This window comes from Suncus etruscus, chromosome 9 (genome assembly GCF_024139225.1).
Source record: "Suncus etruscus isolate mSunEtr1 chromosome 9, mSunEtr1.pri.cur, whole genome shotgun sequence".
Classification (NCBI taxonomy): Eukaryota; Metazoa; Chordata; class Mammalia; order Eulipotyphla; family Soricidae; genus Suncus; species Suncus etruscus.
In genome coordinates this window covers 8,989,248-9,002,857 of record NC_064856.1, presented here as the reverse complement: position 1 = coordinate 9,002,857, position 13,610 = coordinate 8,989,248, and the positions used below count along the sequence as shown (strand labels likewise).

General features: G+C 47.5%; 1 protein-coding gene across 1 annotated transcript in view; it reads left to right on the top strand.

The window, feature by feature from the left end:
* Nucleotides 1–359: 359 nt before the first annotated feature.
* The window catches only part of LOC126017555 (sentrin-specific protease 2-like), a 407,516-nt gene continuing 394,265 nt past the window's right edge, over nucleotides 360–13,610 (top strand). The window contains exons 1-2 of the mRNA XM_049779491.1: nucleotides 360–370; nucleotides 849–869. Coding sequence (XP_049635448.1) covers nucleotides 360–370; nucleotides 849–869 — 32 coding nt within the window. The remainder of the gene's footprint in view (nucleotides 371–848; nucleotides 870–13,610) is intronic.

Genomic DNA, 13,610 nt, shown 5'->3' with positions numbered 1-13,610 from the left:
TCCTGGCAGGCTCAGGGAACCATATTGATGCCAGGATTCGAACCACCGTCCTTCTGCATGCAAGGCAAACACCTTACCTCCATGCTATCTTTCCAGGCCCTGCTTTCCCTGATTTGCTCAGGACAGTAGTCACAACCTGCGGCTTGCAAGCCACCTGTGGCTCTTTACACTTTTAATGTGGCTCTTCTGTGTGCCGGGCGGCCACTCCAGGAGTCAGGACTCTGCTCCTAGCCTCTGTCAGTGTAGGCCCTGTGTGGCTCTCAAATAAATTTCGATCGTGGTTTTGGCAAGATTTGGCTCAGTTTAAAAATAAGGTTGCCGACCATTGGCTCAAGATATAGGTAAGTTGGCCCATCGAGATGAGTCAACAGTAGAGCACTTGTCTTGCATAGTAGCCCTGGGCTCAAGCCCTTGCACACTCCTCTCCTTCCCTCCCTCCACAAGTGAAAGCCCAGTGCAGTTGTGCAGGTTTCAGACCAAGGTCCTGGTCCTGATCCAGGTCCACCTGTAGTGTGTCACTCACTTGTTCTTCCCAGGTGTCCTGGCGGTCCCTTTACCCTTATAAGCTCGGCAGTCTCTGTTAACATCTTGGGCAGATGCTATTCTCCTATCTGTCTCTGTTTCAAGAATGAGAACATGGAGCCGGAGCAGTGGTGCAAGAGGTATGGCATCTGCCTTAAATGCGCTAACTTAGGACGGATCATCCGGCATCCCATATGGTCCTCCAAGCCAGGAGCAATTTCTGAACACATAGCCAGGAGTAACCCCTAAGCATCACTGGTGTGGCCCCCCAAAAAGAATGAGAACAGGCCTTTCTGCATGGCCTAGCCACCAGCCGTGACTCCTAGAACTGTTTGCTCATCTCCTCCCTCAGATGAACCCAGGATAAGAGATAATACTTCAAGGATGCCCTGTGGGGACTGGAGCGATAGTACAAAAGGTAGGGTGTTTGTTTGCCTTGTTGTGGTACACTAAGCACCAGTAGGAGTGATTCCTGAATGCAGAGCCAGGGGTAACCCCTGAGCATCGCAGGGTGTCCCCCAAAATAAAACAAAACAAGGGTGCTTTCTATCTTGCTTCTTGTCACTTTGTTCTTGATGAGAAAAATTGGGTTTGAGGGATGACTCTGAAGGGCACCTGCTTTGTCACTATCCTCACTGTCCCTCTCTGGACTGGACTGGGGGACTCTCTTTCTCTCTCTCTCTCTCTCTCTCTCTCTCTCTCTCTCTCTCTCTCTCTCTCTCTCTCTCTCTCATTCAGAATCTATGAAGCATCAGAGCAAAGCAAAGTCCTTAAAAAAAGTGGGTGCATCAATTTTCTAAGACCTCTGGAACAAACTACTCCAAAGAAAAGGAATTCAAACCCTAGCTGGGTGCTCTCCAGGGCCAACGCATCCTCACTTCTTTTTTTGTTTTGTTTTTGGGCCATACCCATTGATGCTCAGGGCTTACACCTGGCTATGCACTCAGAAATCACTCCTGTCTTGGGGGACCATATGGGATGCTAGGGAACGAACTGCAGTTGGTCCTGGTAGTGCGTGCAAGGCAAATGCCCTACAATATGAGCCACTGCTCTGGCCCCTTATCCTCACTTCGTGCCTCCAAATCTGAGCTTGTATCCCAACTCTGCTCTGCCTTCAAGCCCCTCCCGCTCTGCATGTCTATAAGGACAACTGCAGGGGACTGAGATCTCCACTCGGTTGGCCAAGATGCTCTTTCCACAGTAAGGTCGTGTTCACAGGTTGGGGGATTCGAAAGTGCTCTTTGTTTTTTGGTTTTGGTTTTGGTTTTAGTCCCAGTTGTGCTTGGGACTACTCCTGGCTCTGTGCTAGGGGGTGTGGAATGGGCGTTGGATAACTCTCAACAGTATTTGGGATGTCATGGGGTACAAGGAATCAAATCTGGACCTTTCACATGTGAGATCTGTGCTCAGTCCGTTGAGTTCTCTCTGGCCATTGGATGTGGATTGTTTTCGAGGAATGACATTTACTTCAGTCTCAGCCTTGCTTGGGCTATTCCAGTTTTGTGCTCAGCAGCTCTGGCAGTGCTCAGGAGAAAATAAGTGATGCTGGGGATTGAACTGGAGGGGGCCACGTGCAAGGCAATGTATTGTCTGTACTCTCTCTTCAACTCCATGTGGACTTTTCTTGGGGTTGGGGAGTGTTGGGGCAGGGCAGTGGTGGACCCAAGGGTGGGCGTGGGTGCCCTGGACTTCTTTTTAAATTTTTTAGGCCCCTGGCCCCTCCACACACCGAAGTGAATCCCAGAAAAGAAAAGGAGGCACAGAGAGAGGTGCACATGGTGTTATTGGGGGTCTTATTCATTTGGGCCTGTCCATGTGAGAGGGCCCGGGATCTCTGGGCTGAGACCATCCCCTGTCTTCCTGCCGAGCTTAGGGTGGCCTGGCATTTCAGGGCCCAATGTGGCAGAACGCTACCAGAAACATATTTTACCCATAAACGGGCCAATTAAGAAGGCAAATGTTTTCAAACAGGAGGATTTATTGGCACAGAGAGTGCCATCCCTCCGAGCGGGAGGAGTGGGTGAGCACGCGGAGCCATCTGGAGGGGAGTTGTTTATCATATTTATTTAGTTACGAGTTGCTGGTTCGGAACTGGCAGTGCTTAATGAGGTGTGAGGCGGGATCCCTGCGCGGCCCGAGTTGGCAGCTCGAAAGCTGCCTGTGTCTGTGCTGGCACCTGCAAGGCACTCATCCTCATGCGTGTTCACGTATGTGCTCTTCATGTTCTTCCCTTTTCTTTCTTTTTGGTTTTTGAGTCACACCCGGCAGCGCTCAGGGGTTCCTCCTGGCTCTAAGTTCAGAAATCTCCCCTGGCAGGCTTGGGGGACCATATGGGATGCCGGGATTCAAACCACAGTCCTTCTGCATGAAAGGCAAACGCCCTACCTCCATGCTATCTCTCCGGCCCCTCCTTTTCTTTCTTATTTTTTATGGGACCCAGAGTTGAGTCCAGGGCCTCTTGCCTGAGAGGTAAGCTCTGCTGCTGAGCTCCAACTTGCCCTCCCCACACATAAGCTTTTTCCTGTTCTTCTAGGTGTGTGTACCCATGTAAACTGTGCAGACAGAGACTCATAAATGTAAGCATAAGCAGTGCTGCATGTTCCCATGCTTGTGTTCATAATTCATCTCTGCCTCCCAGGTAGTGTTCAGGGAACCTCAGGACCACTCCTAGAACTCTTGGCCAACTGGAATGAATTCTCAGGTCCAGTGGCGCTGGGTGGGAGCCATCAAAGGCTCCCTGGGGATTCTGGGACATAAGTATTACCAGGGATTGAACTTGGGGACCTGAGCACATGCAACCCTAGCCCTACAACCCTAGAGTGTAAAGGCCTGCATGCCACAAACATCTAGGCCTTTTTGGTTTTGTTAGTTTTGGTTTGGTTTGGGGGCTACACCCAGCAGGAGCTATTCTCAGTGGTCAAGGATCACTCTTTCCGTGGTGCTGGGGGAACCACACAGTGCTGGAGATAGGACCTGGGACTAGGAGCTAAAGTGATAGTACAGTGGATAGAGCACATGTTTTGCATGTGGCCCACCAGAGCTTGAAATCCAACATCCCATATGGTCCCCAAAGAATTGCCAGGCGTAATAACTGAGTGCAGAGTCAGGAGTGACCTCTGGCATTGCCAGGTATGGCCCCCAAACAAAAAGCAAGCAAGCAACAAACTAGAAGAACCTGCCCTGCCTGGGCTACCACATACAGGGCACACACTCCAATCCTTTGAGCTGTCTCCAGGCCCTCTTTATTCTTTGAGGCTCTACCGGAAATCTATACTGAAAAAAGGATGACAATCAATTTCCTCCCCCCTCAGAGTTTTTCTCAAGTTTTTTTTTTTTTTTTTTGGGCCACACCCGGTGATGCTCAGGGGTTACTCCTGGCTGTCTGCTCAGAAATAGCTCCTGGCAGGAACAGGGGACCATATGGGACACTGGGATTCGAACCAACCACCTTAGGTCCTGGATTGGCTGCTTGCAAGGCAAACGCCGCTGTGCTATCTCTCCAGGCCCAAGTTTTTTGCTTTTGTTTCTTTGGCTTTGGGGTCACACCAACAGTGCCCAGAGCTTCACTTGGGGAATCCCTTTACTTAGGGATCCCTCATGCAGGGACTGGAGGGACCCTCATATGTAGGTCATGTGGATGGCAAGGACCCTATCCACTCTGTTATCTTTCCATCCCCTGTGGAGGCATTTCTGTCTTTGCATTGGCTGTGTGTTAGTCACAGGGAATTAGTGTTTTCACAGCTTATGTATGCTCTGGATAAAGATTTTATCCATTCTCATTGGAACTGGTTTCTGGTTGTGAATACTGAACTGATCTGGCAGAAACCTGACTGGAGCCCTGATGGGATCTTGCAAGTCCCAAGAGCCGTGATTCAACCAACCACTCCAAAAGCCAGTGTTAAAAAGGGATGACTGAAATGGAAGAAAGGAAAGGGCTCCAGAGGGAACTGATTCCGAGAGTAATTTGACGGAAGTTTGCAAAATGAACCTTAACAGTCCTCCCCAATGTGCTTCTTTTCCAGCAAGGTTGAGAGGATTTGACTTTGGGGGTTCTGGAAGATACTTTCAAAGGTTCTCATTTTCTTCCTCCTTCCTTCTACAAACATCTTCCCCCACGAGTGTCTGCTCTGTGCTGGTCATTGGTTCAGGTCCGCTAAAGACCAATGTGCCGGTGGTATAATCTTTGCTCTTGCAGACTTACAACCAGTCCCAACTGCTGGGCACAAAGTGATTCCCCTCTCCCACCCCAAGTAGCCATGGGGCAGGAAGCACTTACCACATATCAGCTAAAGGCAGGTGCCACTTCCTGATAACCCAGCAGTGCTACCATGGCCAAAGTTATGTCAAGCACTCCAGATCCAAACAACACAGACAGTGCTGGGGTAGACCGTCCCCCTTAAGGCTTATAAAAGACAGTCTAACAAGTTTAGCTCTCCCACATGCTCCTCACCCTGACACTGAGCAAAAAATCCCTGTGAAACAAGAAAGCTAGTGGAGTTAAGCTGTCAGTTCTGGAGGCGGGGTGGAGGAGGAAATTTCACAACCCTTGGTGGGAGGCAGGAAAGGAGATTGTGTGAGAGTGTGTGTGTGTGTGTGTGTGTGTGAGTGAGTGTGTGTGTGTGTGTGTGTGTGTGTGTGTATTTGGGGACCACTCCTGGCAATGCTCAGGGCTAACTCCTGGTTCTATTTTCAGTTATTTTTGATGGGTTCAGGGGGCCATAGATGGTGCTGAGGATTGAACTCAGGTCTGCTGCATGTAAGACAAGTGTTCTACCACCAGCACTATCTCTTCAATCCTGTCTTGTAGTTTACTTAGCTGTTTCATTGCAGGTACCAAATCCAAGGCTGGAAGTGGGAGGAGTGCTTTGAGTCAAGGGAAGTTGATGGTTTTGTGTTCCCCAGGCTAGAGGGTGCCAGTTTCTGCTTATGTCTTCAATTCTCTCTCCTTCACATCTAGCTCTATTTGACTTTCACTTTCCACCGGGATAGGTTAAATCCAGGCCGAGAGACTTTTCCAGCTTCACATTGCTGCTCAGGAGCAATAGAAGGCCGTTTGCAACTGGGCTAGGTCCAAGCCAGACAGAAATGAGTGGGACTGGACTGGATGTTTTTTTTGTTTGTTTGTTTGTTTGTTTTTTGGGGGCCACACCCGGTGACGCTCAGGGGTTAATCCTGGCTAGGCGCTCAGAAATTGCTCCTGGCTTGGGGGACCAAATGGGACACCAATTGAACTGTAGTTCGTTCTAGGTTAGTGTGGGTAAGGCTCAGCCTTACTGCTGAGCCACCGCTCTGGGCCCTAGAAAAAAATTAAAAAATTTTTTTCTTTTGGGCCACACCTGTTTGATGCTCAGGAGTTACTCCTGGCTAAGCACTCAGAAATCGCCCCTGGCTTGGGGGGACGCTGTGGGATCCAACCGCGGTCCTTCCTTGGCTAGCGCTTGCAAGGCAGACAGACACCTTACCTCTAGCGCCACCTCACCGGCCCCGAAAAAAATTAATTTAAAAAATAAATGGGCCCCTGCCTTACATGTGGAAGACCTAGGTTCAATTTCCAGCACCCCATATCATCCCCTGAGCATGATCAGAGTGATCCCTGAGCACAGAGCCAAGAGTGCTCTGCCAGGCGTTGTCTATAAAATTAAAACTTATTTTAGAAGGGACCTGAGTATTACTAGAGTGGGTTAGAGCACTTGAGCCAACCTGGGCTCAAACCCCAACACTCCACATGGTTCCCTAAGTTCCTCCAGGAGCTATCCCTGAACACAGAGTCAATAACAAAAAGCCCCCAGAAACTAGACACATTTCAAATAAAGACCATGAGTAGGCATAAAATAGTGGCAATTAATTAGGTGCTGCTTTCTCCTCAACATATTTAAATAATTATAACAAGGGGCTGGAGAGATAGCATGTAGGTTGGGTGTTTGCCTTGCATGCAGAAGGACAGTGGTTTGAATCCCGGTGTCCCACATGGTCCCCCGAGCCTTCTGAGCATAGAGCCAGGAGTGGCCCCTGAGCGCTGCCGGTGTGACCCTCAAAAAAATGAAAACAGGGGCCGGGCGGTGGCGCTGGAGGTAAGGTGCCTGCCTTGCCTGCGCTAGCCTACGACGGACCGCGGTTCGATCCCCCGGCGTCCCATATGGTCCCCCAAGAAGCCAGGAGCAACTTCTGAGCGCATAGCCAGGAGTAACCCCTGAGCGTCACAGGGTGTGGCCCAAAAACCAAAAAAAAAAAAAAAAAAAAAAAAAAAGAAAACAAAAAATCTAGGATGGGGCAAAAACTAAGCAGAACAATCTAGCCTGGAGAGATTGCTCTAAGGACTGCAACATATGCCATGCATGTTTGAGGCCTCAAATTCATTTCCACAGGTACCTCAGCTCCATTGGCCTCCACTTAGTTTCGTGTGTGTACAGTCACCCACCCCTTTAGGTGCACCTAGCCCACGAGGCTCCTTGAAAGCTGCCATTTTCTGCTCTGTGTAGGCGCCATGCCAGAGTCTTTGCTGCCAGTGAGGAATCATGTCCTTCATCTTGTCCGCAATTTTACACCATCATGTAAAATTGTCCATTAATTCCTCAGAATAAAATTTAATGACAGTTAATTTTTGTTGCCTATGAAGTAGCCAGATGACTGTTTTTTTTTATATATATAATGTCTGAAATTCTTCTCTACCATTAGGAAAGGTTAATAACACTTTTTTCTTCCTAGAGAAGTGGGTTTAAGTAGATACACAGTCAGAACTATAGCCAAAGTCCAGGAGGAAGGACATATAAATTTGGGCAGTTTGGGGGCCATATTCAGTTGTGTTCAGCACCTATTCCTGGCTCTGTGCTCTGGAGTGACCCTGTTGATCCTTGAGAGTCAGGGAACTGTATGCCAGGGACTGAACCAGGGTCGGCTGATGCCTTCCATACTGTACACTCCCTCTTATGCCTGACAGGGTACCTCTAAAACTCAGAGGGCCTGGTTGGAAACTCTAAATCTTCTTGTTTTATTTGGAAAGATAATTTGTGAGAAGGAGCATGAGTACAATATGTTTCTGTTCTGTGTTCCTTTTGGGGGAAACCTGTTCATGTTTGGATTTTCAGCTTTGTGCTTGGGAAATACTCCTGACACTGCTTGGGGGATCATGAGGTGCTGGGGATCAAACTTGGTGTCTTACCCTGGAAAACATGCACTCAAGTGCCCTGTTTTAGGGAAGTGGCACACCAACTATGGTGACTGTGTGGTGACAGAGCTCAAACCTGGATCTCCAGTATGAACTGAGCAAAGAGGCAGGAGTAAGTAAGCCCTACACACCACTGAGTATGCCTCAAAACAAATAAGAAATCAATCTGATCCCTTCCTCTACACACCTCACTGACTGGAGAGCTTCAAGATAAGGTTCACTCTCTGACATCATCCATGTGACTCCTTTGGGCCTCATTAATCATCCTCCCAGATTGGAGTTTTAGGATTTCTTGTTTGTTTGTTTGTTTGAGGGTAACACCTGGCAGTGCTCAGGGGTTACTCCTGGCACTACACTCAGAAATCGCTCCTGGCAGGCTCAAAGGTTGGGGGGGGCATATGGGATGCTGGAATTTGAACCACAGTTCTTCTGCATGCAAGGCAAAGGCCTTACCTCCATGTTATCTCTCCGGCCTGAGTTTTAGGATTTTTGCAAGCAGTGAGCAGGAGAGTCCCACAGGTGGCCATACTATGCTCTCTCCCTAAAGCACCCTCCCTTGTTCCTTGTCTCTGCTTTGTGTCTCCATCCTCAACACTCACACCTACCATGTCTCATGTCCCTTCTTCACTTTCCAGCTCAGTCCTAGCCATTTCTGGCTGCCCTGGACTTAGCCCTGTAGCAAGCAGCCTTCTCCTGTTGCTCCTAAGCAGCCATGTTTGGCCACATGCCTGTCCTCACCTACATCATGCAACCTTCTGGATGGACTACTATGTCTGTACAAGAACTTGCCTGGGGGCCAGAGAGATAGCATGGTGGTAAGGCAAAGTTTGCCTTGCATGCAGAAGAATGGTGGTTGAAATCCCAGCATCCCATATGGTCCTCCGAGCCTGCCGAGAGTGAGTTCTGAGCTTAGAGCCAGGAGTAACCCATGAGCACTGCCGGGTGTGACCCCAAAAACAAAAAAACAAAACAAACAAAAGGAACTTGCCTGTATAAATTGGATGGATGGAATGCTATGTATAAAAACATTTTTTGTTGTTGTTGTTTTGGGTCATATCTGGTGACGTTCAGGGGTGACTCCTGGCTCTGCACTCACTCAGAAATCACTCCTGGCAGGCTTAAGGAACACCTCTGGCTGATGGGAGCTCTATCCTCGACACCCCATATATGGTCCACAGAGCCTGTCAGGAGTGATTTCTGAGTGCATAACCAGAATTAAGCCCTGAGCATAGCCTGGTGTGGCACAAACAACAACAACAATAATAAAAATGAGACATTTAATATTTTCTTCAATTTTGCCACGTCTAACATTTCTTTGCCTATATATTTTTTTCTGGTGCCAGATTATTTAAGAACTTCTTTGAACATATTTTATATTGCATTTTGACTGGTAATTCTCTGGTTTCATAAAACCAAAAAGATAATCTAGTTTTCTTCTTCTTCTTCTTCTTCTTCTTCTTCTTCTTCTTCTTCTTATTATTATTATTATTATTATTATTATTATTATTATTATTATTATTGTTTGTTTGTTTTTGTTTTTTGTTTTTGGGTCACACCTGGCAGTGCTCAGGGGTTACTCCTGGCTGTCTGCTCAGAAATAGCTCCTGGCAGGCACGGGGGACCATATGGGACACCGGGATTCGAACCAACCACCTTTGGTCCTGGATCGGCTGCTTGCAAGGCAAATGCCGCTGTGCTATCTCTCTGGGCCCCTTTCTTATTATTTTTAAAAGATGCTTTTCTGAGCATAGAATTTTGATAGGTGCTTTGTTTTGTTTTCAACATTTTTTTTTTTAGTTTTTGGGCCACACCTGGTGACGCTCAGGAGTTACTCCTGGCTATGTGCTCAAAAATAGCTCTCAGCTTGGAGGGCCATATGGGACACCGGGAGATCAAACTGAGGTCCATCCTAGGTTAGCATGTGCAATGCAAATGCCCTACTGCTTGTGCCACTGCTCCGACCCTGTTTTCAACTTTTTTGTTTGGTTTTTGGGCCACAACCGGTAATGCTCAGGGGTTACTTCTGGCTATAGCTCAGAAATAGATCCTGGTGTGGGGGACCATATGGAACGCCAGGGATTGAACCAAAGTCTGTCCCGGGTCAGCTGTGTGCAAGGCAAGGCAAATGCCCTGCCACTGTGCTATTGTTTAAGCCCCTGTTTTCAACAGTTTTAAAATTCTACTCATCGGGCCTGGAGAGATAGCACAGCGGTGTTTGCCTTGCAAGCAGCCGATCCAGAACCAAAGGTGGTTGGTTCGAATCCCAGTGTCCCATATGGTCCCCTGTGCTTGCCAGGAGCTATTTCTGAGCAGACAGCCAGGAGTAACCCCTGAGCAATGCTGGGTGTGGCCCAATAAACAAACAAACAAAAAAAAATTCTACTCATCTATTTTATTCCTACATTCTTTTTTTTTTTTTTTTTTTTTTTAGTTTTTGGGTCACACCTGGTGACACTCAGGGGTTACTCCTGGCTATGCACTCAGAAATCACCCCTGGCTTGGGGGGACAATATGGGACGCCGGAGGATCGAACCGTGATCCGTCCTACGCTAGCGCTTGCAAGGCAGACACCTTCCCTCTAATGCCACCTCTCTGGCCCCTATTCCTGCATTCCTGATACAATGATATTTTAATTATATATTTTTTAGACTTGACCTTACTTAGGGTTTCTTTTGGGGGTGTGTGGGGACCACACCTGGCAGTATTCACGACTTACTATTAGCTCTACATTGAGGGATCACTTCTGTGTGTGTATGTGTGTGTGTGTGTGGGTGGTTTTTGGGTCACATCGGGTAGTGCTCAGGGGTTAGTTCTGGCTCCATGCTCAGAAATTGCTCCTGGCAGGCTCAGGGGACCACGAGGGATCGCTTCTTGGTGGACTCAGGGACCCTATGAGGTGCCAGGTATCTAACTTAGGTTGTGAGTGTGCAAAGCAGCTCCTTACCTGCTACTCTCTCTCTCTGTCCCCTTACTTAGTTTTTGTTTTCAAATGAGATTGGGTGAGTTCAGGGTGGTATGGATTCAGATGATTGAATAATTTTCTCTCTTTGGTGGGGGGAGGACAGGACACACCTTCGGGGCTGCTCCCCTTTATGTTGCTCAAGGGACCATATGAGACTGGTTGGGTTCTTTTGTTTTGTTTTTTTGTTTGTTTTGTTTTTTGGTTTTTGGGTCACACCAGGCAGTGCTCAAGGGTTACTCCAGGCTCAGAAATCGCTCCTGGCAGGCTCAGGAGACCATGTGGGATGCCAGGATTCAAACCACCTCCTTTTGCATGCAAGGCAAACACCTTACCTCCATGCTATCTCTCCGGCCCTGGGGTTTGATGCTTAACCTTTGTGTGTAAAGAATATTCCTGAACTATTTTCCTGGCTTCAATAATTCTTATCTTTATTTTCCTGAATGTAATACCTTTTCCCTTTCATCTATCTACCTTCACAATTTCTTTTTTTTTTTCTTTTTTTTTGGGGGGGGGGTTTGGGCCACACCCAGCGGTGCTCAGGGGTTACTCCTGGCTGTCTGCTCAGAAATAGCTCCTGGCAGGCACGGGGGACCATATGGGACACCGGGATTCGAACCAACCACCTTTGGTCCTGGATCGGCTGTTTGCAAGGCAAACACCGCTGTGCTATCTCTCCGGGCCCTACCTTCACAATTTCAAGATCATCCTTTTTTTTTTTTTTGGTATCTGGGTCACACCCAGCAGCACTCAGGGCTCATTCCTGGCTCTATGCTCAGAAATAGCTCCTGACAGGCTCAGGGAACCATATGGGATGCCAGGATTCAAACCACTGTCCTTCTGCATGCAAGGCGATCACCCTGCCTCCATGCTATCTCTCTGGCCCCAAGGTTGTGTGCTTTTAATTTATTTGTCTGTTTTGGTTTGTTTGTCTTAATATCCTCTGCACTTTCTGGATCTGTGGCTTGTCCATCATTAATTCTGATAAGGTCTGAGCCATTCTTTCCTCAGGTATATTATTTATGCCCCATTTTCTTCCTCTTGTCCTCTGAAATTCTGGCTACTGTTCTCTTTGCCATAGTATTCCATGAGAGTGTCCCACCATTTTTTGTGGTGTCAGTGACCTGGGTGTCAATTGAACCCAGATCTTCTGCATGCAAGTCACACACTTTTACCACATTCCTGACCAGTCCCACAGTTTGCTGTTGTTGTTGTTGTTGATGTATTTTTCTTTTTTGGATTTTTGGGCCACATATAACATTGTTCAAAGACCACTCCTGGCTCAGTACTTAAGGGCTGCTCCTGATGGTGCTCAAAGAAGCATGTGGAGAAGGGGTTAAACCTAGATCTCCAGTATGCAGAGCTTGCAACTAGCCCATTGAGCTACCCTTTTGGTCCCCTGATCAACAGAGTTTGCTGTTGTTGTTTGTTGGGTTTTGTTTTTAGACCGCATCTGGGGATGCTCAGGGCTAGTTCTGCACTCAGGAATCATTTCTGGTGGGACTCTGCGAACCATATGGTGTGCCAGGGATTGAACCCAGATTGAAAGACAAATGCTTCATCTACTATACTATTGCTCTAACCCTGTCCTATCCTAGTGTTTTTTTTTTTTTTTTTTTTTTTTTTTTTTTTTTTTTTGGTTTTTGGGACACACCCGGCAGTGCTCAGGGGTTCCTCCTGGCTGTCTGCTCAGAAATAGCTCCTGGCAGGCACGGGGGACCATATGGGACACTGGGATTCAAACCAACCACCTTTGGTCCTAGGTCGGCTGCTTGCAAGGCAAACGCCACTGTGCTGTCTCTCCGGGCCCCCTATCCTAGTTTTATATTCTATTCTTATTTTTTCTCCAGACCTCTTTTCATGTTGTTTTTATTTGGATTAGTTCTACTGACCCATCTTCTAGTGGTCCTTTTGTGACTGTAGTATTTGTGTGTCCATAAAAGACCTCCACTCTTTACTGTGTAAAAAATTTTTCCCCTAGTTTTCCATTAGATCTTTTGTTGGTTGAATTTTTGCTTATATTTTCCACCTCTGTTGAAATTCCTCATCTGTTCAGATGCATTGTCTACCTTTCCCACTGGAGACTTGAACATAATAATCAGTTATTTAAGTTATGGTTATTTACCCTGGGTGATCATTCCAACATCTGTCCCATATCTGAGTCTCACTGTTGATCCCTTAGTCTCATGACCGTAATTTTTTTTACTTACATCTTATGAATCTTTAACTGGTTTTGTGGAAAATGAGGCTCCTCGTGTAGGACAGTAAAGATGGCACTCCTGGTATTTATGACTGGATATGTGCTTGCCTTTGTAGCATCCTGAATCAATACGGACATGGGTTAAGTTGAATTTGGATTTTGTTCTTGGCCTTGGCTCAAACATTTTTTATTTTCTTTAAAAACAAAAAGGGGATTATTTTTTGGGGGTGGGCCATACCCAGAGTTACTTAGGGGTTACTCCTGGCTATGCATTTAGAAATCATTCCTTGCAGGCTCCGGGGACCATATGAAATGCCAGGAATTGAACCTGGGTCCATTCCAGGTCAGCCACATGCAAGGCAAATGCCCTACTGCTGTGCTATCACTTCGGCCCCCAAAATTGCTTTTAATTTTGGGGCCACATCCAGCTCCACACTTAGGGATACTTAGATGGGGATCAGGAGACTATATGGGGTGCCAGGGTTTGAACCAGAATTTGCTGTTTGCAAGGTAAGAGTCCTGCCCACTGCACTATGTCTCTTGCCCTAGGCTCAGCCTTTCAGTGTCCCATAAATTCCAGTTCTCTATAGCTGCCTGTTAGGGTGGGAGCTGGATGACTAGAGAATGTGCTCTGAGCTCTTCTTCCATACTTAGGCTGTAGGGCCCAGAGAGATAGCACAGCGGCGTTTGCCTTGCAAGCAGCCGATCCAGGACCAAAGGTGGTTGGTTCGAATCCCGGTGTCCCATATGGTCCCCTGTGCCTG